This window comes from Sciurus carolinensis, chromosome 15, assembly GCF_902686445.1.
Source record: "Sciurus carolinensis chromosome 15, mSciCar1.2, whole genome shotgun sequence".
Taxonomy (NCBI): domain Eukaryota; kingdom Metazoa; phylum Chordata; class Mammalia; order Rodentia; family Sciuridae; genus Sciurus; species Sciurus carolinensis.
The window spans coordinates 45912321-45938865 of NC_062227.1; the positions used below are offsets into that span (position 1 = coordinate 45912321).

At 33.0% G+C, this 26545-nt stretch overlaps 1 protein-coding gene across 5 annotated transcripts in view; it reads left to right on the plus strand.

The window, feature by feature from the left end:
* The window catches only part of Kiaa1328 (KIAA1328 ortholog), a 286260-nt gene that overhangs the window by 40662 nt on the left and 219053 nt on the right, over positions 1–26545 (plus strand). For all 5 annotated transcript variants that reach the window (XM_047526442.1, XM_047526441.1, XM_047526445.1 and 2 more), the window contains one exon: positions 2201–2316. In XM_047526442.1, the coding sequence (XP_047382398.1) occupies positions 2201–2316 (116 nt within the window). The remainder of the gene's footprint in view (positions 1–2200; positions 2317–26545) is intronic.

The following is a 26545-nucleotide window of genomic DNA, read 5'->3' on the forward strand; positions in this document are numbered from 1 at the left end:
AGAAAGGCTCTCACTAGCGGGCCAGTTCCGTTGGAGAACCTGCAGAAGCTGGCTGTGTGGGCGGGGCCCACCGCCGGAGTGCGCAGGGCTGCCTGTGGATGACTCTAGCTGCCCTGCCCGGCTCCGATAAGCCACCTCTATCTGGGCCTGCCACCCGGGCCGAGCTTTACCCAGTGGGCAGACTCACCCGTGGCTCTATTTCAGTCCGAGTCTCTCAATGCCTCCCCTTCTTAACTCCAGGGTTCTGGAGCGACTGGGAGTGCAGTCTCCCTCTAGGCCGCCATCTTGGATCCACGTCTTTATACTTTTTAATACTTTTATATCTACTTCTCTTATACTATCGGATGTAGGTTATGAAATAGATTATAGTATTGTATGGCTTATACTTTGACCAAATATTTGATAACTTCTTTCTTAACTTTTTAATAAATACTATTCATATTTATAAACAGTATATATGCAGCACAGGGTAATTTAAAATATAATGAAGGAAATTCTAAAACTTTAAATGAAAAGGAGTTTTAGAACGTCTAGTCTAACCTTTTTCCTTTATGAATGACAATAAAGATGCTCAGAGAGATAAGTAAGTAGACTTTGTCAAGTTTCTGTGAAAGATTTTAGTGCAAGTGTAATTGAGAGCAATGACAAGAAAAGGGAAGGCATCGTGAAGAGATCTGAACAAAGAAAGTCAGGATAACTTGAAAGCAGAGTATAAATCTTCTTCATATTTTTGTTTTATTTTCTGGATTCCTTGTAAATACATCAGTTTTAGAGATTACTCTGTTAGACAGAAGGGCTGGGGTCCCAGTCATGGGCCCAGTGGTACGTTAACCATAAATAACATAGCTTAGGCAAATGAGGGTCATGATGAGCCTGGAGAAATTATTTATTGAGCACTAGTGTGTGTTATGTATTTTCACAAGTAATTTCAAATATAAGATGCAATAAACTCTAGAACATCCAAAATTCTAATATTCATTCATTTATCTCAGTGTCTTTCTTTGTCAGAGGGCAAGTAAATAAGAAAGCCTATTGGATTCATAGTATTCAGAAGTTGTTCTGTAGAGTTGAATCTGGGAAGAATTATATTTAGTAGTTTAAGGAAAATTTTTAGATTTCTCATGGATTTTACGTCCACCTATCCCTGTGTGATCTTGTAGGATTAATTGTGTTACATCCTCTTTGGAGAAATAAGCACCAGTAACAGGAATTCAGGGTTAACATCTCTGTAGGCAGCATAGCATGAAAATTAAGGTCGGTCTCATATATACTTTGGTGAATTTTTTGGTCTTATTGTTTAGGTTTTTTTTGTTTTTGTTTTTTAAGATTTTCCCCCCCGGGATATCTTGTCAGAAGCCATTTTTTTTTGGTATGATTAAATTTGATGAATACTTTTTGAAGTTAAACGTTAATAACAGATTTCTTTGATAACCTCTCTGGACTAAGAATAAGACTATTGCAAACTTTCCTTTATGTTAATGTCATCTTTTTATTTCAATCCAATTATTTCTTTGCTGGCAAGGAATGGAGGGTATCAGTGCCAGGAAAAAAAAAATGCCTATATATATTTAGTAAAATATTTAAGATATATGTTTCCTACTTCATTCACCGGATTTAAATAAAAGTATGAAAACTATCTAACTGAAAACAAATTGGTAATCTTGGCAACAAAAAAAAAAAATGAAATCTGTATTTTAAATAATGGAGCATTTTTCTGCCCTGGATTATAATTTAGCACCTGTGTCCTTTGTAGGACTTTATGTATCTAAGATGGAACAACATTCTCTCTTTTTGTATTTAATTAATTCATTTGCTCTACTAGGGGGATTGAAGTCAGGGTCACTGAGCTACATCTCCATCCCCTTTTATTTTTATTTTAAGACAGAATCTGGCTAAGTTGTTGAGACTGGTCTTGAACTCAAGATTTTTCTGCCTCAGCCTCCTGAATACCTAGGATTACAGGCATGTGCCCTGATGTCTAGCTGGAAACATTCTTGAAGTAAAACTCATGAACATATTTTGTAACAAAGGTGAAGAAGATTGCTTTATGAGAGATTAAGTTAAAAGCAACACACAGTAACTCTGAAGAATTCAGCACACCTTTGGAAGAAATTTAGTTTTGGTAAACTGCTGCTGTAGGCACATAGTTTTTATTCTGATGGGTTTTTCTTTTCTCTTTTTTTTTTCTTATTTCTTTCAGAGTAAGTGAAGAAAAGGAAGTGACAGAAGAACGACTGAAAGCCGAACAAGAATCATTTGAGAAGAAGATCAGGCAGTTGGAAGAACAGAATGAACTGATCATCAAAGAAAGGGAAGATATCCTTTTTAAAGTCCTCTTTTATAATGTGCAGAAAGTTTGACTCTTTGATGAAGAAAATGTAAACTCCAGAGAAATAATTGCTCTAATTTATAACAGGGAATAAATCTGCATGTGCTGCCATTTCCAGGCAATCAGAACGACACTTAACAGCATGTGCTGTTGCTGCCTTTGTGCTTGATAAGGCCACCCAGCTGTTCCGCTGCTGCTATTATGCTGCGAAGCACATATTTGTCAACTAAAAAGACAATAAGAAATTTGGGCATTAAAATGTAGTGTTGGAACTTTATTAAATTCCATTCCACTACTGTAATTGAGCCTGAACCTCCTTGTGTTTGGTATTCTTTCTTGCTAAAGCTTTGATAGTTCTAAGGAATTCTACTCTAAAATCATTAAAAAAAAAAAAGTCTGTGGTAATGTATAGATAATTGATAAATGTTCACACTGCAGCATATAATCACCAATTTTCATGTAGCAGAAACTTGGATTTAGAATTAGAGGTAGGTGTGTGTGTGTGTGTGTGTGTGTGTGTGTGTGTGTGTTTATACATACTGCATTGTTTGTAACAGAGTGAAATTATATTTTAAGCTAAAATTTGTACTTAAAGGGATATGAGTTAAAATAAGAGTATTTCTGAAGTGTATTTTGAATGTATTGAGGTAAAATTACTTATCTTTGAGTTCTTTCAGTGTTTTATGTAGTGACATTGATGTAGAAGAAAAGTGACTATCCCTGAAGTTAAGGTGATGGGTCTGCCAGCTAAACTGATGTGTGAATGCTTGAAAAACCGTTGTCCTCATTGACAGTATCATTTAGTTGATTGTTAGTAATTATTTCAGATTCTGCAAAAGTTCAAAATGATTATGTATTGACCCTAAGTATGATTTTGTGAATACCAGAGAAACTGAAGAATAAAGATAAAATAAATAGTTTGAAAAATGCAAGTCTGTAACCATTAAAAATGAGTTCTGACCCTCTATTTTTCAAATAGTGGGAGTGCATGATAGGAAATTAATTGGAATTCTCAGACTTGATTTGCTCAGTAGAACATTAATAAGGCTTATCGATCCCACAATTCTAAAGAAGTAGTTTTTTCAAGTCCCCCTGCCCCATATTTCTAGCATTTGGATAATCATCTCAGGTCTTTTCTTTGCTTTTTCCACTTTGACTATTTCCCTCAGCAACCCTCAGGCCAGACCTTGTTCTTCTTCCTGCTACTTTTTTCTCCAGGTTAAAGAAGTGCTGTTTAGTCAGAATTCACAGCACACATTGCCTACACTTTCAAGAAATTGTACATTAAGAATGCTCTTTTTGCAACGAAATTCAGTTTATAGGGCCTGTTTTTTACTCATATAACAACAACTCTGGAGATAGCCTCTAGCATTGATTTGGTGACTTAAAGTTTTCAGTGCTGGCATTTTTATAATTCTAGCTTTCTCTAACACTTGCTCCCATTCTTGGAATCACATTTGCATTAAGGCGAGAAAAGAAATTAGGGGAGAGGAGAGGTCCTGGCAATTGTGACTCTGCTTTTTTTTTTTTTTTTTTTTTTTTTTCAGATTTATAAAAACTTTCTCAGAGCATTCTCCAGCCTACCTGGTAGTCTTTCATATGACATTTATTTGTCATGAAGTTTATTATGTGACTATGCTAAGCTGCATAGGCAACTGAAAAAGTGAATATTTAGCTTCTTTGACACAATGAGAAGCAGCAAGGGAGAGGTGAATTGGGAGTGAAATTAGCCTCTTGCTCTGGTAGCAGAATAAGGAAAATAAGAATTCACTTTTTATGTGGAGAGGATGTGGTGATGCTTTGATCTTCCTTGGACAAAATGTATGTATAGCATCCAGCAGAACTGGGGTAAAAGTTGGGGAAAGGTGAGAAAGATTGGTATTAGATAGTTTAGAAAACCTGGCCACAGTTAAAATGGGTCCTTATTTGCCTTGTACTTAAGAAAACTGTGAAAAGTAGAATCTAATTTCAGTGGACTATTATTTTTAACGCTATCTGGGTCAAGATTAGTGCTTTTCAGTACTGAGGCAGTCTAAATTCAGCATGGCTGTGAATAATTTCTTCCAGAAGGCTAAATGTTAAGATACCCCAAGTGAGTTTTCATGTTTTCCCATGATTTAGCTCAGGAATCAGCATACTGCTATTGGGGACCAAATCCATTAGGGTGCCAACTAAATCTGACCACACACATTCCCTAATACATGACCTATGACTGCCTTTGTGCTCTAGTTGCAGCAGGAACTTGAAATAAATACCCTCTGATTCTCCTACTTAAAATATTTACTCTTTACTCTCTGACCCTCTGCAGCATCCTGATCTCTCTTTTAAGCTAGAAAAGGAGAGAAAAGGCACATAAATAAAGTCAAAGAGACATTTGACATAATTAGACCTATTTTACACATAAAAGGGAGTTTAAGTATTTATTCTTTATTGTGAATAAGAACTGAAATAAATGGAAGACTGGCTTAGTTAATTAAAATGACAGTTGGTATGACTGCTCTAAGATTGATTTATTTTTATTTTTATTTTTGTGTGTGTGTGTGATACTGGGGATTGAACCTAGGACCACCTTGCACATGCTAGGCAGGCACTCTACCACTAAGCTACATCCCCTGCCCTGCTTTAAGATATTTTTAATCTTCAAAGATAGATGGTATTTGTAGAATTTTATTGTTAAAAAAAGGGAGAAAGACAGCAATGATAAAAACAATGACATTCATGGTTTTTATTCCAACTAGATTGCTCAGGTACAAATCTTTTACCAGAATAAACCTGTCAAAGGTTAATATAGATGATTTTACAGTACATAAAACTCTAAACTTAGAAACATAAAACGAGGTTGTAATTTAAAACAATGTAATTTTAACTACAGATACATTTACCTATCATACATGAATGATTCAAACTCTTTCATATACATGAAATCAGATAATTTTAGCTCATTTTAAAGTCTATTTCAGTGTGAGGAACTGTATCCATAAATTGTAACTTTTGGCATTTTAAAGATGTGTTTCACCAAATTTATGTTTTTTTAGGTTCTCATAACTTGATTTATTGATCAAATGTACAAATATAGACCAGTCCTTAGTGACTGAAAGAAAAGATATTTTACATGTTTGCATTAGAATCTGGCTTTTGAAGGATTTGTTCTTACAGAAAATTGGCAGTTTATTAAAACATTAAAATTTTTGGTAATTTTCAGTCTTTGAATAACGAAATCTTATTTCTTAAGACTTAATCATATAACCGAATATGTCATTTACAAAGCTAAGCAGTTTGATGAACCTAGTAGATTTTTGCCTGACTAAATGAGCACGTAAGGAGAGAGAAATCTGACACTTAAAGATAAATATGTTCAATAATGATAATTCTGAAACGTGTTAGCATGTAATAGTATAAGACACAGAGGTTGTAGCTATTAGAAAAATTGATTAGTATTTGAACTTTTATTTCTGGAACATCTAACTCAGATCAATGGTGGTATCAAAAGCTTGCAGAAGAAAGTAAAGTCTAATGTTTGATGACTTCACTGTTTGAACTGGCATAGCAAGGAACCTGAAGAAAGCACAGAATACTTTAGAATCAAAATCCCATTTTTGCATTGACTAGCTGTCTGACCTCTTGGAAAAGTTACTGAACTTCCCCTTGTTTGCTTCTATAATATATAGATAACTAATAATGTCTTCTTTGCAGGCTTGTCGAACTTTGAACTTTGTATGCGTAAAGAATCTACCAGTGTCTTCTACTCAGTAGGTACTGAATAAAAGATACAATTTCAAATTTTGAGTACTGTTAATATGGATGAGGGATGAGATAACTGGCCCCTCTCTTTGCCATTTTTGTGCCTTTGTCACCAGGGTTTTAATGGTTTTCATTATGTTATGCAAGTACTTGGGCTGCTTAGAGGCCCAGTAGGAAAGTAAAACTGATCTGTTCTCTGCTTTATTTTCTAAGCTATACGAAAGAGAAGACCTCCCTGTACTACTTTCACCTGTTGGTTGTTCATTAGAAAGAAACCAATATTTGATTTCCTTTACCAGAAATCAGACTGATGGCGATGTTAGTGTTTTTATTCTCCTTCTGATTTGTTTCCATTTTCTCTCTGATTGAGAGACTTGGTAAACTGAAGAAGTTTAAAGACATTTGAAGCTCTTTGGGCCCATTTCATGGATGATCATTTTTAAAAACTGTCCTGTAGGAAGAAGGAATTTTATAGGAACTAACAATTTTTAAGTGATATTTTAGAATGAACCAAAGTTTTCATTAATGTCTGTGCTGAAAGTAGGAAATGCACAAGAATTTCATTTAATTATATGAAACTGATCACTGGTCCTGAAGTATTCAGAGCTTTCTATTTAACTAATCATCTCATTTTTCCTAGTAACCAGACTATCGTGAATTACCACCATCATGAACAGATGGATGGTGAATTACCATCCATCATGAACAGGATAAGGGCTATACGATAGGATGGATAGAGTGGTATGGGAGGGAAGGGAAACAGTAGAAATTGGTTTCATAGAACCCAGGTTTAAAGACAAAGGATAAGTCCTTTTCAGTGAATCTGTCTAGCCCTCCATAAGAAAAGTCAAAACATTTTTTAGTCTTTAAAATGGTTTTGGGACAATTAAAAAACTACACTTAAAATGAGGAAGACCATAGGTAAAAGAAAAAAAGATATAGAAGAGGAAAGGGTATATTGATGTCTGATAGTGTGGTTTACTAATATGTTAATTAGCAAAATATGTTGCCAAACACCACATCAACTTGGCTGGATCTTGGACTTTTTGTTTTGAGTAAATACTGTTTTTTAAAATGTTTATGAATTGAATTATTGAGTGATAGAGTATTTTCTGTGTACTTGGATAAAACTGATTAATTCCATTTAACAAGCCCTAGAATATATTGTTTACTAGTCTAGTAATTGTCTTTAATGCTGTAGGGGTTGTATTGCTCTATAGTACTGTATACATTTAGCAGGTTTTGGACCATTGTTATTTATTATTGTCCTGGAATATCATTTTAAGTCAGAATAACATTAAATAACTTTCCATTTATATTACAGGGAAATAAGCATACTTAAGGAAAGAACCGATGTTTCTTTTGTTGTTGTCTTTAAATAAAGATTATTTTTTTCTTTTAAAAATATTTTGATATTGCTAGTTACAGAGAGGAATTGATGCCAAATGTTTCTAAAAATAAAATAGCTATATACTTAAATACTTAGTTTCTCATACTTAATTTTATTTCAACAAGAACCTTTAAGGGTTCAGTTTCTCTTCATGACTTATATTTACATTCTTATGGAACTCAGTCAGGAAATAAGAATAAAAAGAAGTATTCCTTATTCACTTTGGTCACCTTTGTATGCACTTTTCTTACATGAGATTTCCTGGAGCTGTCATATGGGTAGTAAATTCATTATCTGGCATCTGATTTTTAAGCCCATTGCAGCTTAGAAACAGAAAATTAGAAGTAGGGAAGGGCGCCTCAGTGAGCAATATTGAAACTGACAGAATAGTTGGCAGAAAAACATAAAAACACATAAGAACTGAAAATACACAGCAGTGCAGAACTCTACCCACGTAGATATATCTTAGTGATTTCATTATTACAGAATAATATGTAATAGTCTCATACTGGTGATTTTGAGGCATCAAGAGAACAAATTATCCCTTGTTCCCTTTTAGTTCTACTAGTATTTCTGTTAATAAGACATCTTACATTTATAAATTGCTTTTCTGTTTACAGAGCATATTCATGTATCCTTTGTTAATCTTTATGATAAGCTGGTTAAATTAGATAAGGAAGATCCTCTTATCCTTATTTAACAAATGAGGATACAGGTCAAGAGAGGTAGCTGAAACAGACCACTTGCAGAGCTAAGAGTGTCTCTCTTGACACCAAGTGTTCTGTTCTTTCCATTATACCCAGTTATTTCTGCACTGATGAATCATACAAATATCAATAAGCCTGTCTTTTCTAGACTGCTTTGTAGTTAGAGCAGAAATTTACAAATATTGTTAATATATTCAGTGGTGCATTTTACTGAAAATTGGTTCAAAGATTTTTTGGTATTCAAAAGATAAAGTAACTTTTGCGAGTTTTAATTTCATTGTACATAGCATGTTAATAACATTAAGATTATTAACCAAACAAGATGAACTAACATTTTAACAAAAATATAAAGGTTTTTAAAAATTGAGGGTCTATAAAGTATTCTCTTGTCTTGAAAAAGTTCATAGCATACAAAAATACATGTTTGAAATATCTTGAACATTTTTTTCAGACTGTGTATTCTATGTGAAGTTTTTTTTTTCTTTTTGCCTTTAGAGCCCTCAGATTTCTATTGCTCAAAGAGTAGCTAGCTTTCTAGTTTTTAAAAAGACTAACTTCTGAAGCAAAATTGTTTTTTAATAAGATAAGAGAGCATCCTTTACAACTTTTTGAAGTAGTTGTAAGGAAGTTCTTGTTAGTTTGACTAAGAATTGCTAAGAAATTTTAGCATCATATGCTACTCTGAGAGCATAGAGGAGATCTCAAGGAAAATAATGGATAAATAAAATTGATAAAAGCTATGATGGTATTAAGTCTACATTAGAATGTTTTATAAATCTGTGTCAGGATTAGGTTTCCTTGTATATAACAAGAATGCAAAAGTAATGGTAATCAAATCAAGATGTATGTGTATTTTTTTTTTCATGTAAAAGATACTCTCATAGCATGACTCCATAGATTTTAGAGAGTCACACTTTTTCTGTGTTGGCATTCTAAGCTTTAGCCATCGCGTGTACATTCTAGGCAGCAGGACCTTCTGGACAGTCTGTTAATTTTGAAAAGTTTGCTCTAAATTAGTTTTTAATTTCATTTTTTCATTGTTGAATTTATAATACAATCGATTTTTATACATTGATTTTGTGTCTTTTGACCTTACTAAGTTTTTTACTTATTATTTTAGAAGTTGTTTGACAAATTCCTTAGGATTTCCTGTGGAATCATATCAATCTGCAAATGAAAAGTTTTAGTTGTTTCTATTCTTTACATCCTTTATTTCTTTTTCTTGCCTTATTGCATTATCTTCAGTTAAGTATTAAATAGAAGTGAAGAAAGAGAATATCCTGTCATGTTCCAAATCTTAGGAGAAAATATTTATTTTATTCTTAAGTTTAATATTAGATATACATTTTTGATTTGACAGATGCCTTTTTTCAATATTGAAGAATTTCTCTCCCCCCCCCCTTTTTTTGTTGTTTGAAGAATCTTATTCCTAGTTTGCTAAGAGTTTTTGTTGTTTTCTTTTTCCTCTTTTTTAAAAATCATGAATGGACATTGATTATATGTAGCACTTAATATTCTATTATATATTTTTATCTATTTCTCTCACAAGACATCATTTCTGTCTTGTGCACTATTGTATACTGAGTCTAGAACAATAATTCATACTCAATAATTGAATGATTGAGTTGTCAAACCAGAGTTGCTTGGTCAGAGAACATCTGACCCTTCAGAGAAAACTTACATTTTACTGCTGAAGGTGCGTAAATCTGGCACTATGCTACCACCTGCTGATAGTACATCTGAATTGCAATAAAAGTATCCTGGGAGATGAATAAAACTGCACATGATTGAATTGATGTAATATTTATAATTTTCAACTAAACATATATTCACTGTATATAATAAGACTGTATCTGAGATTGACAAATATATTTTATATTTAGGTGCTGAAGTGTTTTCTGTTTTCCTGAATGTTAGGGAAAGGATGAAGTGTCAGTTAAATTGTTATATATTAAAGAAACAGAATAAATTGTAAAAGTTGACAGAAGTGGAGTGAGAGCAAAAACATTTCTATATGTGAATTCCTACTCTGTCATCATTTCCTTACTGTTAGGTAATAGCTAAACTGGAATTTTAAAAGAATAAGAATTTTCCAGTTCTTAATATTTTATACTAAATATTTAACATATCTGAAGAAAGTCATCTGTGTCCAAGAACGAAATTTAAGACTTATTTTTAAGAATCTGATCTGTTGGCTACACAGAATTCACTGAGACATAGTGTAGAACTGAATGAGATTTATCACTTATATCAGCAGCATCTTAGGATGAAGCCGTCTATCCTCTACACTGTTTTGATTACCACTATGTATTTTTGTCTCTTAGCCTTCCTTTAAAAAAAATGGACCATATGCTAAATATATGTGAATAAAAGTTTTTAAAAATGCCATTCAAATATTAAAAATTTTTATTGATGTTTAAATGGTTAATCATGCTGTAAAATATTAATAATTTTACAGAAAGGTTATTCTTTCTTCCCATCAAAATGCCCTAGGGTGATAGTTTTGGGAGTACTGTTTTAGTAATAAAGATTATCATGTGGATGAGTTCCCTAGAAGGCCCCATGATGGTAATACCCCTAGATTTTGTCTTTAAAGAAAACTGCTGAGAGGCAATAATTTTTTTTGTATGTGTCCCATTTTCATTAATGCATGGTAATTGATGGAGTTGCAGTGACTTGTAGCAGTAATGAGTTCTAAACATAATAATGCACTCTTTTCTAATAAGTGAGCACTGCTGGGGTTTAAAAGCATACTAAATCAGTTGCTTTAGTATGAATTTATTAGTTTTTTTCAGCATTAGTTTTAATAGTAGTTATTTACATAAGCGTACATCCCATTAACCGCCATCAGGGCTGGAAAACATGCTGAACTGTTCATATTTTCATATAATTATTGAACATAATGGTTTCATTTGCATTTCTAAACAGTGATGTTTCTGTCAGCCTTGGAAATAGTGTCTTTACGCAGTCCCTATTTCACATCCACTTATTTGACATCGTTAAATTTTATGCTAATGTGCTTCCCTAGAATATCATCAGTAGGACAGATGCTTGTGCTTTAATATACAAATCAGGGATGCTTTTCCATCCCCCAAATGGCAAAGGAAGTTTTAAAAAAATCTGCACTTTTAGATATAGAGTCCATCTCCATAAAAATAGGTTTATGAAATAAAACTTTCAGGGTTAAATGTTATAATCTGGTTGTCTCTTCCAGATGCTTTAATATGAAAAGTTATCTACCTGGCTAGGGTTAGTTTTGTTGTCTTGAATAAGGAGAGAAGTCTTAGGAAAGATCCTGTTGCTTATGAATATTTAGAGTTCTGATTCTGAGATGTTGATCTTGAAGTGCATGTTTTTCAGTGCTTTTGAATACATCAGGCCACAATGTTAGTTTTTAAAGTATTCTCTGTATTTTGCTTTGTTTTTGTTCCTATCGTCTCTTAATCTGTATTGTAAAGCTTTGTGGTGTAAGCTTATTATGTTAATGCTCTTAGACATCTTAGCTTTTTGTGTGCATTCAGAAAATGTTCAGTGTGAAAGTATGAGTCACTTGGTGGGGTAGGCATGTCAAGGGAAGCAGCAGAACTAATACAGAAGGACAGCTTTATGGACAAACTTCTTGCTTGTTGGATATTTATGTGTACTATCAGCTTCTGTTTCTCCAACATGTGAATGCTTTTTTGGATGCTGTCAATGAGATGCTTGGAAATTTTAAAACTGGAACAATCAATTAAAGAATGCTTTGGGGGTTGACAGGTGTTTTTGTTGGTGGGTGGGTGAGCATGAAGTCACTAGACATTTTTTTTTTCTTCTTTGTGGGTCTTCTTTGCTTTCTGGCTTAGGGCAGCATTTTAGTGTTGACTGTTAGTGGACCTGCAGTGCTAGAGCTGACTCTGCACAGTTCAAAACGCAAGGTTGGCACTCTAGCAAGATAGAGTAAGAAGCAGCTTTGAGAGGAGTTCTTGCCCCAAATTACTTGCTAAAAATATATTAGAACTGATATAGCATAAAACTGATGCAGCATAAAAGGATTATTTAGATAGAAATATTATTTGGCTTAACAGGTCAGGAGACAACTAAAATTTTTGCAAGGACTTCTGTTCTTTGGGGAATTGCCAAGAAAGAAATACGATAAGGGTTGCGAAGAAACTACTGTAGAGATGGAGTTTATAGCTATTCATTTTTACCCCAGCTTTTTCTTGAATTTTCTATATGATCTCTTAAAATAGTGTGAGGTTATTACTTCTCACACTCATGGGATCTTCTGAACTGTCATATTGAAAACTTTGGTCATGCCCTTCTATGTAGGGAAAATGTCTTTATTGCTGCTAGATCTGTTGGCAAATCAGACGTCATATATGGAAGTCAAAAAAAATTCACACAATCCAACCTCAATTATAAGTGAGGTGGTATTTTCATCTCTTCTCTTTTTTCTTTTGTGGTGTTGGGAATTGAACCCAGGACCTCACTAATGTTAGGCAAATGCTCTTCTACTAAGCTATATCCTCAACTCCAATATTTTCAGCTCTTTATAAAGCTATTTGTGATTGCATCTTTCAGCATCAGTCAGGGTTTTGTTTTGTTTTGGGGTAATGGCCATTGGCCACAGAGGGAGAAAAACATTTCCTTTCACCAAAAAATAGCATTTATCTTTTTTCTCCCTGTACACTCTTTCTTTTCTGGACAGAAGTTAGCATTGACATAAAAAATTCATCTGTTATTTAGTATTTAAGTGCCATGATATTTAATCTGACAATTTGCTCCTTAACATCTCTGTTGCTATAGAACTTAACTATCTTCAAGGCAGCAATGGAGGCATGTTTTCAAGGGTTTTGTCAATGGTTTCTAATCTCTGACTTTAGAGAAAAAAAGAATTTTAAATTATGATTTAGGACAACTTCCTTGTACACTTTTTATAGGTTAAAAATTCTAAACAAGAGTCAGGTTGTCCATAAGGTAACAGCCAGTTGGGAGGATTTCACATGTTCATTTATACTTACTTTCTTTTTCTGTGGCTTGGGGAATATAATGACCACTTCCTTTTTAAAATGATAAAAGCATTTAGAAGTAAACCGTCAGCACCATGAGATTCCTGAGCTCCACCTATTCTGGAAGACTGCAGGAACCCTTTGGCAGCCATTTGTGTTTCACCTTTTCAAGGAAACTTTGATTCAGGATATTCGATATTTTTTCCTGCGTATATTTTCTTTATTTTTCCATTGTTGTTGAGGACATAAATTACTCTTAGACTCCTCTGGCTTCTAGAGATATTTGCAAATTTGAATCACCAAATGGATGCTTGAAGGTCTAATTTGTTGTCACAGTGAAAGAATTTTTCAGATCTCCTGCATTTAATTTCATTTCACTTACATTTTATTTAAGGTAAACAATTAAAAATATCTTTAAAACACAATAGAAAAGTCAGCTACATGATGTTTAATGGCATGTATTTACAATAATTCCAGTTCAGTTGTATAATCATATTTGTGAAAGTTTTTTCTGCTCAGTTCTATGGTGAAATGCTTAGGTCTTAAAGTGGGGAAGGGGAGAGAGAACTCCAAAGAAAAGAAATCTGAAATTAATGTGATTGTAGGGGAAATGTTGGAAAAAGAAAATTTCAAGGAACACCTGAGCTCTCTACTAAGCCGGGTGGGTAGAAAACTCTGAGATGAGCGCAAATTGTTGTTCTCACAAATTTGTCGCTTTAGATAATATAGGACATGGAGTGTGTTCTATTGTTGTTGGGTAGATTATGTGTGGTTCAAAGCTTCTATATGCACATTGATTTTTAATCTAGTTGTTCTGTCAGTTGCTAAGAAAGGGCTGTTAAAATCTCTAGGCATGATTATGGATTTATCTATCTATCCTTGCTATTCTTTCTGGTTTTGCTTCATATTTTTTGAAGATCCATTTTTAGATGTACAAAGGTTTGAGATTATCTCCTCCTAATGAATTGACCCCTTTGCCATTATGAAATGACCTAATTTATCCCTGGTAATATTTGTTGGGCTAAACGTACTCCAACATCTATTGGCAAGTGTCAGCATGATATCTTTTTTGTATGCTATAACTGTTAAATAAATTGGGTTCTCTATATTTAAAGTACATTTCTCATAGCCAGCACATAGATAGGTCTTATCTTTTGATCCAGTGTGCCCTCTATGGCTTTTGAGATATTTAGAATCATTTTATATGATTTTTGGTACAGATAGGTTTGAGCTTTTCATTTTGTAATGTGCCCCTTTTGACCTTTGTCCCACCTTTCCTTTTTTCTGCCCACTTTTGAATTAAATGAATATTTAAACAAATTTGTCTCTTTTTGGCTTATTAAAACTAGATCTGTTCAGTTTGGTATTTATTGGTTGATGTAAGATGTGTCTATATACCTTTAATAACAGTGAACCGTCTACTGATAGCTTATACCATTTTAGCTATATTATGATAGTATAGTACCATTTTTCCTTCCTAATCATTATACATTATCAAGATACATTTTAATTTTATACTCACACCTTACATGTTGTTAATCAATTATCTTTTAAGGAGATTTAAAAAGAAAAAATATCATATATACTTACTCATACAATTACCATTCTAGTGTTCTACATGACTACAGTCCACATTTCTGTTGGTTACTATAAATTTACATTTCCCTACAGATGTGATTTTGATCATGTTATCACATGCTAATTTTCTATCTATATTTCTTTTTGGTGAGGTGTCTGTTTATATCTTTTCCCCTTTTTAAAGTTGAGTTACTGTTGAGCTTAAAGAATTTTGTATATTATGTTCAGGATGTAAGTCTTTTACCATATATGGACTAAGGATTCTTAAAATTCTTTTTTTTTAGTTATACATGACAATAGAATCTTTTTGACATAATTATAAAATCATGTAATATATCTTGTTCTAATTCAGATCACATTACCTCTTCTTTTCCTTCCCTCTCCCCACTCCTCATTCCCATCCCTCTATTGATCTTGTGCCATTTACCCATAGTTATTATTTTTTAAAAATATTTTTAGTTATAGATAGACACAATACCTTTATTTATTTATTTTTGTGTGGTGCTGAGGATTGAACCCAGTAACTCATACATACAAGGAAAGTGCTCCACCACTGAGCTACAACCCCAGCCCCCATAGTTATTTTTTTAAATTAATTTCTTTTGGAGGTACACAATGGTGAGATTCACTGTGGTATATTCATGTATATGTATATATATGTATGTATGTAGGAATGTTATGTCAGATTCATTCCACTGTCTCTCCTTTTCCCATCTCCCCTCCCTTCCCTTCATTCCCTTTTGTCTAATCCACTGAACTTCTATTCCACCCTCTACCCTCATTGGGGGTTAGATTCCATGTATCAGAGAAAACATTCAACCTTTGGTTTTTTGGGATTGACTTATTTCACTTAGCATGATAGTCTCCAGATCCATCTATTTACTGGCAAATATCATAAAGTCATTGTTCTTTATGGCTAATATTTTATTTAGTATTAAAAAATAACACATTTTCTTTATCCATTCTTCTGTTTAAGGGCACCTAGGTTGGCTCCATAGCTTATATATTATGAATTGTGCTGCTGTAAACATTGATGTGGCTGTATTTCGGTAGTATGCTGATTTTAAATCCTTTGGATATATATTAAGAGTGGGATAATTGGGTCCAATGGTGGTTCCATTTGTAGTTTTTTGAAGTAGCTTCATAGTGCTTTTCAGAGTGGTTTCACCATTTTGAAATTCCACCGACAATATATAAGTACTCTTTCCCCTACATCCTCACCAACATTTATTGTTGCTTGTATTCTTGATAATTGCCCTTATGGGTTGGAGTGAAATGAAATCTCAGTATAGTTTTAATTTGCATTTCTCTAATTGCTAGAGATGTTGAACATTTTTTTGTATATTTGTTGACTATATTTCTTTCTTTGAGAAATGTGTTAGTTCCTTTGCCCATTTATTGGTTAGGTTATTTGTTTTTTTGGTGTTAAGTTCTTTGAGTTGTTTATCCTAGAAATTAATGCCCTATCTGAGGTGAGGGTGGCACAGATCTTTCCTTTTCTATTAGCTCTCTCTTTATGCTCTTGAGTGATTTGCAAATATTTTCTTCCAGTTGTGACTTTTCTTTCCTTTCTTTTTTTTTTTTTTAATTTTTGTTCTTGTTCTTGTTGTTATTGTTATTGTTGTTACTGGGGATCAAACCCAGGGCCACTTTACCACTGAGCTATATCCCCTGGCCTTTGTACTTTTTATTTTGAACAGAGTTTCATTAAGTCATTAAGGGTCTCACTAAGTTGCCCAGACTGGCCTCAAATTTGTGATCTTCTTGCCTCATCTCCCAAGTTGCTGTGATTACAGGCATCTGTCACTGTGCCCAGCTATCTTCATTTTCCTAACAGTGTCTTTTACAGAACAGAAGTTTCAAGTTTTGATAAAATTTAGTTTTATCATTTTTTTTCATGATTCATGCTCTTGATATTATCTAAAAACTTGTCAACAAACATAGATTTATGTGGATTTTCTTCTATGCTTTCTTTGAAAAGTTTTATCACTGTTTTACAGTTACATTAGTAATATGTTGAGTTAATTTTTGTAAGGTGTAAACTTTGTGTCTAGGTTAAATTTTTTGGCATATGGGCATTCATTTGTTTCAGTACTACTTGTTAAAAAATCTGTTTTTTTTTGTTTGTTTGTTTTGTTTTTAACCATCCGCATCTAGAGAATTTTCTCATTTCAGATGGAAACATTTTTAACTACAAATTCAAATTAATTGCCATTTGGGATATCTGTTTTTTCCCGAATAAACTTTTGTAGTTTGTGTCTTTCAAGGAATTTTTCCATTTCATCATTGTTTTCAATTTCATGTGTATAAAGTTGAAGTAACATAGGACTTTGGAGATTAACTGAATCAGTTTCTTAACCTATATTAATTTCACCAACTTATAATAAGAACAGCAAATTTCTTTCTTCCTGTTTGGAATATGCTTTAAAAAGGAATGTATAAAACAGAATCATTTCCTCCTTCTGGAAGAATTGCTCATTTTGTCATTTCTCCATCTTTGAGCCCTGCTAGTTGACTTGTGGGAGACTATTGTTTTAAGACACTAAAGTAATTTATTTTCATTCATTTTAGCCACTTAAAATTTGACTATTTAAAACCCAGAAAGATTTTTTATAACTAAATATGACTATATTTTTGCAACCAACTTTGGAGCCTGTGTGTCAGGTGTGAATAGATTTACATGAGATTGCAGGACAGAATTGCAGCTGTATGAATCCAGAATGTATATTAATTATTACTTGCATACAAACATAAACATTGCTAATTATTTATAATGAAATATGTAAATTGAGCTGTTCCCCTTTTTAAAAATATATGACATTGTGAAATGAATGAACTTCATTGAAGTTTAAGTTCACGGAAGAATCCCTATATCCAAAGCCAAATTCAGCAGGCTTTATTATCTACCTTGGCTTGCTTAGTAGTGTCAGAATTGAACCAGAATTTGTGTAGTGGGTAGATTTGGTCCCAGTTCATTATTGCCTTCCTGTATCTAGTTTTCCCTATAACTTTGCAGACATATACATGTGCATGTGCATGTGCACGTCCATATACTCACATACCTTTCTGTAGATGTTTAGTGTCATCCTGTAACTTAAGTGATAGCTAGCATCCTATTTTGAACCTGGGCTTTAACAGAGGGCACTGCATATTTCTACTTGTCCTCTTACTTTTCTGTCACTTTCTTGAGAAAATGCCGAAGAGAAGAATCAAACATCTTTGGAAACAATCAACCCCAAGCTTCCCAGTGGATACATGCCATATATTATTAGTACCCTAAAAGCTCCTCTTGTGGCTCCTTCCAATCACTACTATCTCCCAATTTTTTAAGGCTGAAAACTTTCCATTATAGATATATGCTACATTTTCTTCATCTGTTCATTTGTCTGAACATGTGAGTTGTTTCTATATCTTGAATATTGTGAATGGACTTATTTTTATACCTTGTTTGATAGCTTTTTTTAATCTAATTTCATCTAATGTTATTTTTAAAACTTTTATAATACAAAAATATTCCAAGATAATACCAAATATTTTAAAGCTTCCAGTTGGATTTTTCAAGTCAGTCTTATTTTGCAAACATCTTGCAGGTTTGTTACTTTTGCTCTTTTGTATTTTTATTATTAGTACTGATCACCATTCTAGGAAATTTGTAAATTTGTTTCCTTATGATGGTTTTTCACTGTCTTACCACAAAACACATTTTCGTATTTAATACCTTTTCAATATCCAATGCACCTTCAGCCTTTAATCTTATTTTGAAGTAATAAGTTATTTACTGCAGTGATTTGGGGGAACTTGTCATGACAGTTTAATGAGAATAATAAGGTTATAGTTTGTCAATTATTTACTTTTGGGAAGCATACTTAGAACTATGAATTTCAGAAATGCATTCTTAGTTTTGAATATGCTCAGTTGGGAAAAATTTATTTTTAATTTTTTTTTTATTGTGCATATGCATGTGCTAGAGATTGAACCCAGGCCCTTGAGAGCATACACCACTGAACTACACCTCAAGCCCTGTCATTTTTATGATTGAAAACACTATGTAAATCATCTTGGTCTTTGTCTAATTTAATTATTTTTATGATGTAGATTTAATAGGAGTAAATATAAAAGACTGTTTCCATAACCACTTACCAAGATTACCTGTAGTAATAAGAGTAAACAATGACTAGATGAGAAAGAATAGTGACTATTGTATTCATATTTACAGCTCAGAAAACAAGCTTACAAATCTCCTAGGATTAATCAATTAGTAATTAGTATAACTAGGCTATGTTTTGTGATTTCATCATGGACTCTACATATAAATTCCCCTTACTTATCCTGCTTATAATTCATTTTCCATCTTGAATCTGCAGATTTTTCATTGCTAGTGAAAATTTTTAAGTTATTTCTTCATGTATTATTATTGCCCCATTCACTCTTTGCCTTCTAGAAACTCTAGAATAGGAATATTTTAGATCACTTATTCTATTTTTCATATCATTTCATTTCATATTGTCTGTTTCTCTATGCTTCATTCTTACTATCTCAGATCTACAAATCTACAATTTTTCTTTTTCTTTCATGAAGCATATTAAATATATTTTGTGACAGATAATTCCAAAATATGAAACCTTTGCAAGTCTGTTTATGCTGCCTGTTGTTTTGCTTATTTTTAGTTATGAAGCTTTCTTTCCCTGTGTATTTACTAAATTAATTGATTCAGTTGCTTATTTGCTTTGTAGCTGTGTCTTTGTGAATTCTTTGGGTTTATGATGAATCTTCCTTCCGAAGGAGGCCTGAGATTTTTTTTTAGGTTTCTTTAGGTACTGTCATATGGTGATCTCTGTAATTAAGATGATCATCTTGGACCACCCAGGAAGTATAAACTTTACCTGAAAATATATAAGACAGTTTCATACTTAGAAATTCTTAGAATAAATTTGTGTACCACTTCAGTTTTACCATTTTTTAACCATAATATCTTTAAAACATTATTGAAGTACAAGAGACGTAAGACTGTTCAGCTAGGCATACCTTTTTTTATGTGTGTGCCAAAGCATGTGAACATGGGTTCCATAAGCGAAGACCTTTTGGTAAGACAATGGAAAACCTTAGGCTCAAGAGGGTTAGTTATTAGCAAAGCTTTGATTATTATCATAAAACTCCTAAAGAATCTTAAAACAAGTTTAAAAACCCTCCTAGAACTAAGTGAGCTTAGTAACATTACACGATAAGATCAACATATGAAGACATTGCAATAAAAACTGAAATTTAAGAAGTAGCTCCATTTGCAGTCCCTCATTTTCAAATGAAGCAACTAGGTGTGTGTGTGTGTGTTTAGTACTAGGGACTGAACCCAAAACTTAACCACTTAGCCACATCCTCAGCATGTTTTTTATTTTTATTTTTTTTATTTTGAGATAGGATCTCACATTAAGTTGCTTAGTCTGGCTTCAAACTTGCAATCCTCCTGCCTCAGCCTTCTGAGTTGCTAGAATTACAGGTGTGCACCACCATGCTCAGCTAGGTATTAAATTTCATGATGCTTATTGATCTCTCGAAGCTTACTCTGAGATATTATAATACCACTAATTTGCTTTTTAAAGCATATTCAGTGAAAATTTTATTTTAAACATATATCAAAATTTTTAGTTCTAAAGTATCCATTTTATTTTGTAGGTTTTCTTCTATGCAGATTTCCTTATCTGTTCATTATGAGCTTACTTATAATAGCTATTTTAAATCCCTGTTGGATAACTCTAACAGCCATGTCATAATAGGGTTGATCTTCGTTCAGTGCCTTTAAGGGTCACATTTTATTTTATTTTATTTATTTTGATACTGGAGATTGAATCTGGGGCACTCTACCAGTGAGATATGTTATCAGCCCTTTTTATTTCTTATTTTGAGATGGGTTTTGCTTTATTATACAGGCTGGCCTTGAACTTGCAATCCTCTTGCTTCAGCCTCTTGAGTAGCTGGGATTACCGGCATGTACCATAATGCCCCGTTTACATATTCCCATCATTTTGTATCATTTTGTATTATTTCTTCCATATTGTGATTGATACAGTGTAAATGGTTGGGCATTCTGTTAGATTCCTCTGAATTCAGATGCCAAACTTTGCATTTTGAAATTGTGCAATGTCTGAAATCTATAATCAGTTCATTTAGTGCTAGCTGGGCTGCTTGAAGACTTCACTGATGCATGTATAATCTTGATGTCAGCCAGAGATTTGGACAGTTTAAAACAGAATTTGTGTACTTCCTTTTTTTCTCCTTCCTACCATGTTCTTCCTCAATTTGTTTGCCATTTCTATCCTTAACTCTATTCTCTGATTTAACAGGTAAGTTTATGTCTGAGATTTATCTGTTTTGTTCACTTTGACTAAGGCCTGCATGCAGGTAAAAATCTGTGAGAACAGGGAATTAACCCAGTGTTTTTCCTTTCTTTTAGTTGGCAACTCCCTTCCCATTTTTTTTTTTTTTTTTTTTTTGGTTTCTTATTCATCTCTAGTGCCTTCCTTCCTTCTTCCTTCGGACTTGTTTTTCATGACTAGAATTTTTGTGTCTAGAGCTTTAAGTTGTTTGTAGGAGGGTTGGTTCAAAACAAACTACATGACTATTACAGGAAGGTGAACTTCCCTTATTTTTCTTTAGTCACATTTACAGCATTATCTCTTCTTTTATGCCTTGTATTCCAAGAGTCTTGCAGGGTTCCATCAATTTTATTTATATCTTAAAAACCAACTCTTAAAATTTTTCCTTCTTTAAAAATTTTTATCCTTGATTTTCATTCTTAGTAATTTTTTTTCTTCCTTCCATTTAATTTGGGCTTAATTTGCTCATCTTGTTCTAGCATCTTAAGATGGAAACTGAGATCATTGCTTTTAAGGCTTTCTTCATTTTAATAAACATTTATAAGTATAAATAGCCATCTAAGCTCCGCTTTAGCTGCATCCTACAAATTGTGTGTAATGTTGTATTTGCAATATCTTTCATTCTGAAATATTTTAAAATGTTTTTTATTCCATTGAGTTCTTACTGTTACTGACTTCTAAGTTAAGTTCTTGTGCTTAGAAAAGATAATGAGTATAACTTTGGCCTTTTGAAATTTAATGAGACTTTTCTACAGCCCCATATGTGGTACAATTTGATGAACATTTTGTGTACATTTGAAAAGAATGTACATTTTACAGTTAGTGGGAATATTGTTTTCTAAGTTTGTCATTTGGATCAAGGTACCGATGGTATCATTTGAAGCAATGTACTAAGTATATATGCCTTTACTATTGTTGTGTGTGCAAGGTATATCTACTCTTTTATTATTGTGAAATTTCCCCCTATATTTGGTAAAACTTCCTGTTTTGTTTAATAATATGATCACAACTTTCTTATGCTTACTCTTTGTATGGTATATCTTGTTCTGCTCTTTGTACATATAACCCATTACTTTTATTTCCAGTGTATCTCTTAAAGACACCATAAATAGTTAGATCATGCTTTTTTCAGTTTGATGATCTCTTTTAATCTTGAGTTTTTACTCTATTACATTTATTTAACTATTGACATGGTTGAATTTAGGTCTTTTGTTGTGCTATTAGTTTACTATTAGTTTTATTTATGTGTGCTTCTAAGACTCCTTTCCTGCCATATTTCGTATTAATTGAATATTTGGTATACTATTCTGTCACCTCTATTGAAATTTTAGCTGTACTACTTTACATTATTTTGTTCAGTGGTTGCTCAAGGGATTATAATGTACACTTTATCAAAATCTGCTTTGCATCGATATTGTACTACTTCTTGTTAAAGGAATCTTTCAAAAGTCAAATAAAATTTACCCTACACCCTGTGAACCCTAATTGGTTTTACTTTTTGTAGATTATAAGAAGTTTTTGTTTTTGTTCAAGGCACTTTACTTGTTTGGACTCAATGTGTCTTGCTGTAAAGCTTTGTTATCAACCTTTATTTTGGGGCTAACTTAGCTCTATTACTAAGATGTGATATCTTGGAGGATATTCTCAAATGTCTTGTGTATTAACTAATATTTCTGCCCTGGTTAGTGGGAGTACTACATATTTTTGACCCTGTGTAAAACCTGGTGGCATTTATTTAGCCTTCTGCTTTTTAGTGTTTCTTTCATTGGCCAGAGGTGTTTGACTCCATGAATTTGCAGAGTAGTACTCAGCCAGAGTTAGCACATTCCTCTGGAGATCTCCAAAGCTCTCTCTGTGCATCTCTCTCTCTTCTCTAATATTCTGCCCTGTAAAATCTAGCATCCTCAGCTTCCGGCGTGCTAGACTTCAGCTAGCACACCAGGTCTGTTTGGTGTGACTTGGAAATTGCCTTTAGGGAGTAGGCTTGGCTACTTGTAGACTCACCTAATGTTTTTACCTTTTCTTTAGCAGCACAGTCCTCCACTGTCCCTTCTTCAACATCTTAAAACAGTTATTTAATGTATTTGTTCATTTTTGTAGTTGTTTATGATAGGAAGTCAGTTCTTGTCCCAGTTCATTCTTCCTGGGTGCACGGAGAAGCTCCTAAAAAGACAGTGTTTATGGTAATGATTACAAGAGTTTTTTTTTTTTTTTCTGATCTTAAATTTCATAAATTAACAAAAAACAAAGAAGTGAGGAAAAATATTCTGTTAAATTAGGAGTTATATTTCCACTAAATTTTTAGCAGATATTCAGCTTACAGGTTTGCTATGACTTATCTGGTTCAGATGGTTAGAATCTTCCAAGATTCCTATAAATTACTGAATTTTGGCAAACTTCATATGATTGTATTTTATTCTAAAGACCTACTCCTAGTACTTACTTTTTCTTATTCACATATACTCAGCTTATTTCAGAAGTAGTTTAGAAACTTTTGAAAATATCTTTTTTATTTGTTCTTTTTAGTTATATATCACAATAGAGTATAACATGGAATACATCTTATTCTAATTATGATGTAGAGATTCACTGTGGTACATTCATATATGTACATAGGAAAGTTATGTCAGATTCCCCTCTCCCTTTCTTTCATTCCCCTTTGGAAAATTTATATATATTTAAGAAAAACAGAGACAACCTGTCTAGTTAAATGATAGTACTTCCCTTTTAATTTTTTTAAACCTACATAGATTTCAGCAGGATGGGAACACCATTCACCACTCTGAGACTTTTCCAAATATTAATGCCATTGTCTTTGTTTGCGGTATCTAGAATGTACCTCCTGATCATACAGTTCTTAAGGATGTAGGGTCTGCCTTCTTTTCATTTTCCAAATGATGTTGTACTTTACTTTGACTCAAACCTGTCTATCCACCTCCCCCAATCCCATCTCCAATTGGCAACATGGTTGGTCTCTTTAAGTGAAGCATACAGTTGATATATATATATATATATTTTTGATGGTGCTGGGGATTGAACCCAGGGCCTTGTGCATGTGAGGCAAGCATTCTACCAACTGAACTATATCCCCAGCCCCTATATTTATTAGTAATAGAAGATGTTATTTGAGATCAGCATCATCATGAAAAATCAGTCATGCAGAATCCATCATATCATAGATTCTTCTTCATTCAGCTATTGATAAATTAATTTGTATTTTGCCACAGAGATTATGTTTAGTTCCATGTTTGAGACTTAGGTATTTTTTTTTAATTGATTCAGATTTACTAGACTGGCCTGTGAATGCTGATCTGAACTTATTACTTCTAATAATGTTTACATTTGGACCTGTACAGGTAACTGTTCTTTCCTTTGGTGAGAACTTTGTAAAAAGAAAAGACTTTAACTCAGCAGCTATCTAACACAGGTTGATTATTCCATATTTAATAGGGAACACAAGTATTGAGTTTATGAACCCATGTACATACTTAGGTGTCATCCTTCAAGTTATTTAGGTTGGATGTTTTCCTCATAATGGAGATTATTTGGAAGGCACTTAACATGTTGCCTTGAGAGGAATCTTGGTATATGTATGTGGGTTATTATAATAATGCTTAATGTTTGCAGAGTATAAAATATGTTGATATAGCTTAACATGTATATTTTGCTGTGTCTAGAAGTATTGAAGATGTTTGTAATTGAGGTTTTTTCCTTTTATTTTTTTTACTCTTTCTAAATATTCATGAGTCAAAGGAAAAATCCAAAGTGAAAGTAGAGAGTATTTTGAGTTATGACAATGAAGCAAAGCATAATATAACATATTAAAATTACTTGGATACAACTAAAGTATTAAAGGGAAATTTTAGCAATGAAAACTTATATTAGAAAAGAAGAAAGTTCTCCAGTCAATAACCTCAGCTTTTACCTTAAGAAACTAAAAAAAAAATTAGCAAATCAGGAATGACAGAGATCTTATCTCTGCAGATTCTACAGCCAATAAAAGAATAGTTAAGGAATTGTTATGAACAAATTTTATGCATATAAATTTTACAATGTTTCAAGGATAAATTTCTTGAAATATAAACTACTGAAACTCATTTTAGAAGAAATTGATAACTTGAATGTTTCTATTAGAATAGTTGAATTTGTAGTTCAAAATAAGCAATTGACGGATAAAGAAACTGTTCAGGACAGAGGGTCATATCCCAAGATATAGAGAAATAGAAAGCATATTGATCTTCTTTGTGCTATTTAATATGATAGCCTCTAGTTACATATAATAAGCTAAATTAATTAGAATCCAATAAAATAAACATGTATCCCATTTGTTTACAATAAAAAAAAAGAAAAAAAAAAGAATCCAATAAAATCAAAATTTAAGTACCTCACACTTGCAGTATTTTACATTACCAGTTACTCACGAGTGACTGGTACTGTATAGGACACATACAGAACATTTACATCATCACAGAAAGTTCTATGACAAAGCTGTCATAATGTGTTGAAGAACCTTTAGAAGCTTGGTTTGATTGTAGTGTTACCAACAGTGATGAGATGGAAACAAAACAGGCAGGTTCAAAGGTAGTGATACTGGAAGGGTAAGCCGAAATCCAAATCCAGTGGCAGAGGTGTTTAAACTGATCCTATGGAATGCCAGCTGGGGTGGTGGGAGGATGTGTAGTTTTGATTATTGAATGTTGGTGCTGGTCCATTGATCTGGTTTGTTTTAAAATAATCTTTCTGGCAAAGATAAAAGGATAAAATTAGTGTTCAAGAGTTCACTGACTTGTAGATCAGTATTCCAGGTAACAGAGATGTTAAGGACTAAGCTAAATCAGAAGCAATGAGGATACAAAGGAATAGACAGATTAGACTGCCAGTTAGAGGTAGAATAGGTAGGAGGATTTGTTATGAAAGCTAACAGAGTCTGTGACTGATTTTTGTATCAGGCATATAGAAAGGGGATGGTACAAATATGGGGAAGCAAGTTTTAAGACAAGAATAAGATTATAATTTTAATTTTATCCATATTAACTTTGAGGATAGGCTCACTTTAATTAATATTTAGTTGCCAGATTATTTGACTTTTAAAACTTTGAGTTTAGGTGAGATTTCCCAGAGAGGACATAAAAACATACATACCAAGGACAGACTCCAACATTTATTAGGTATAAAATGATAGGTCTTTAAAATAAAAATGAGATGCAGTAACTAGAAAAAGGAAGAGTATTAGCAAAAAGTGGTAACAAAGAAAAGACCAAGGAAGGTAACATTTCTAGGAGGGTTACGGGTCCATATAAGAGAACTATGAGCATATATTAGATTTGAGATGTTTAGTGTGTTCAGTCACCAACCGAATCCAGACCTTTGGAGTGGCAGGTAATATTCATTTCATCAAGTTTTCTCCTTCTTTGTCCCTGCATCACTTTTTCACCCCTTTG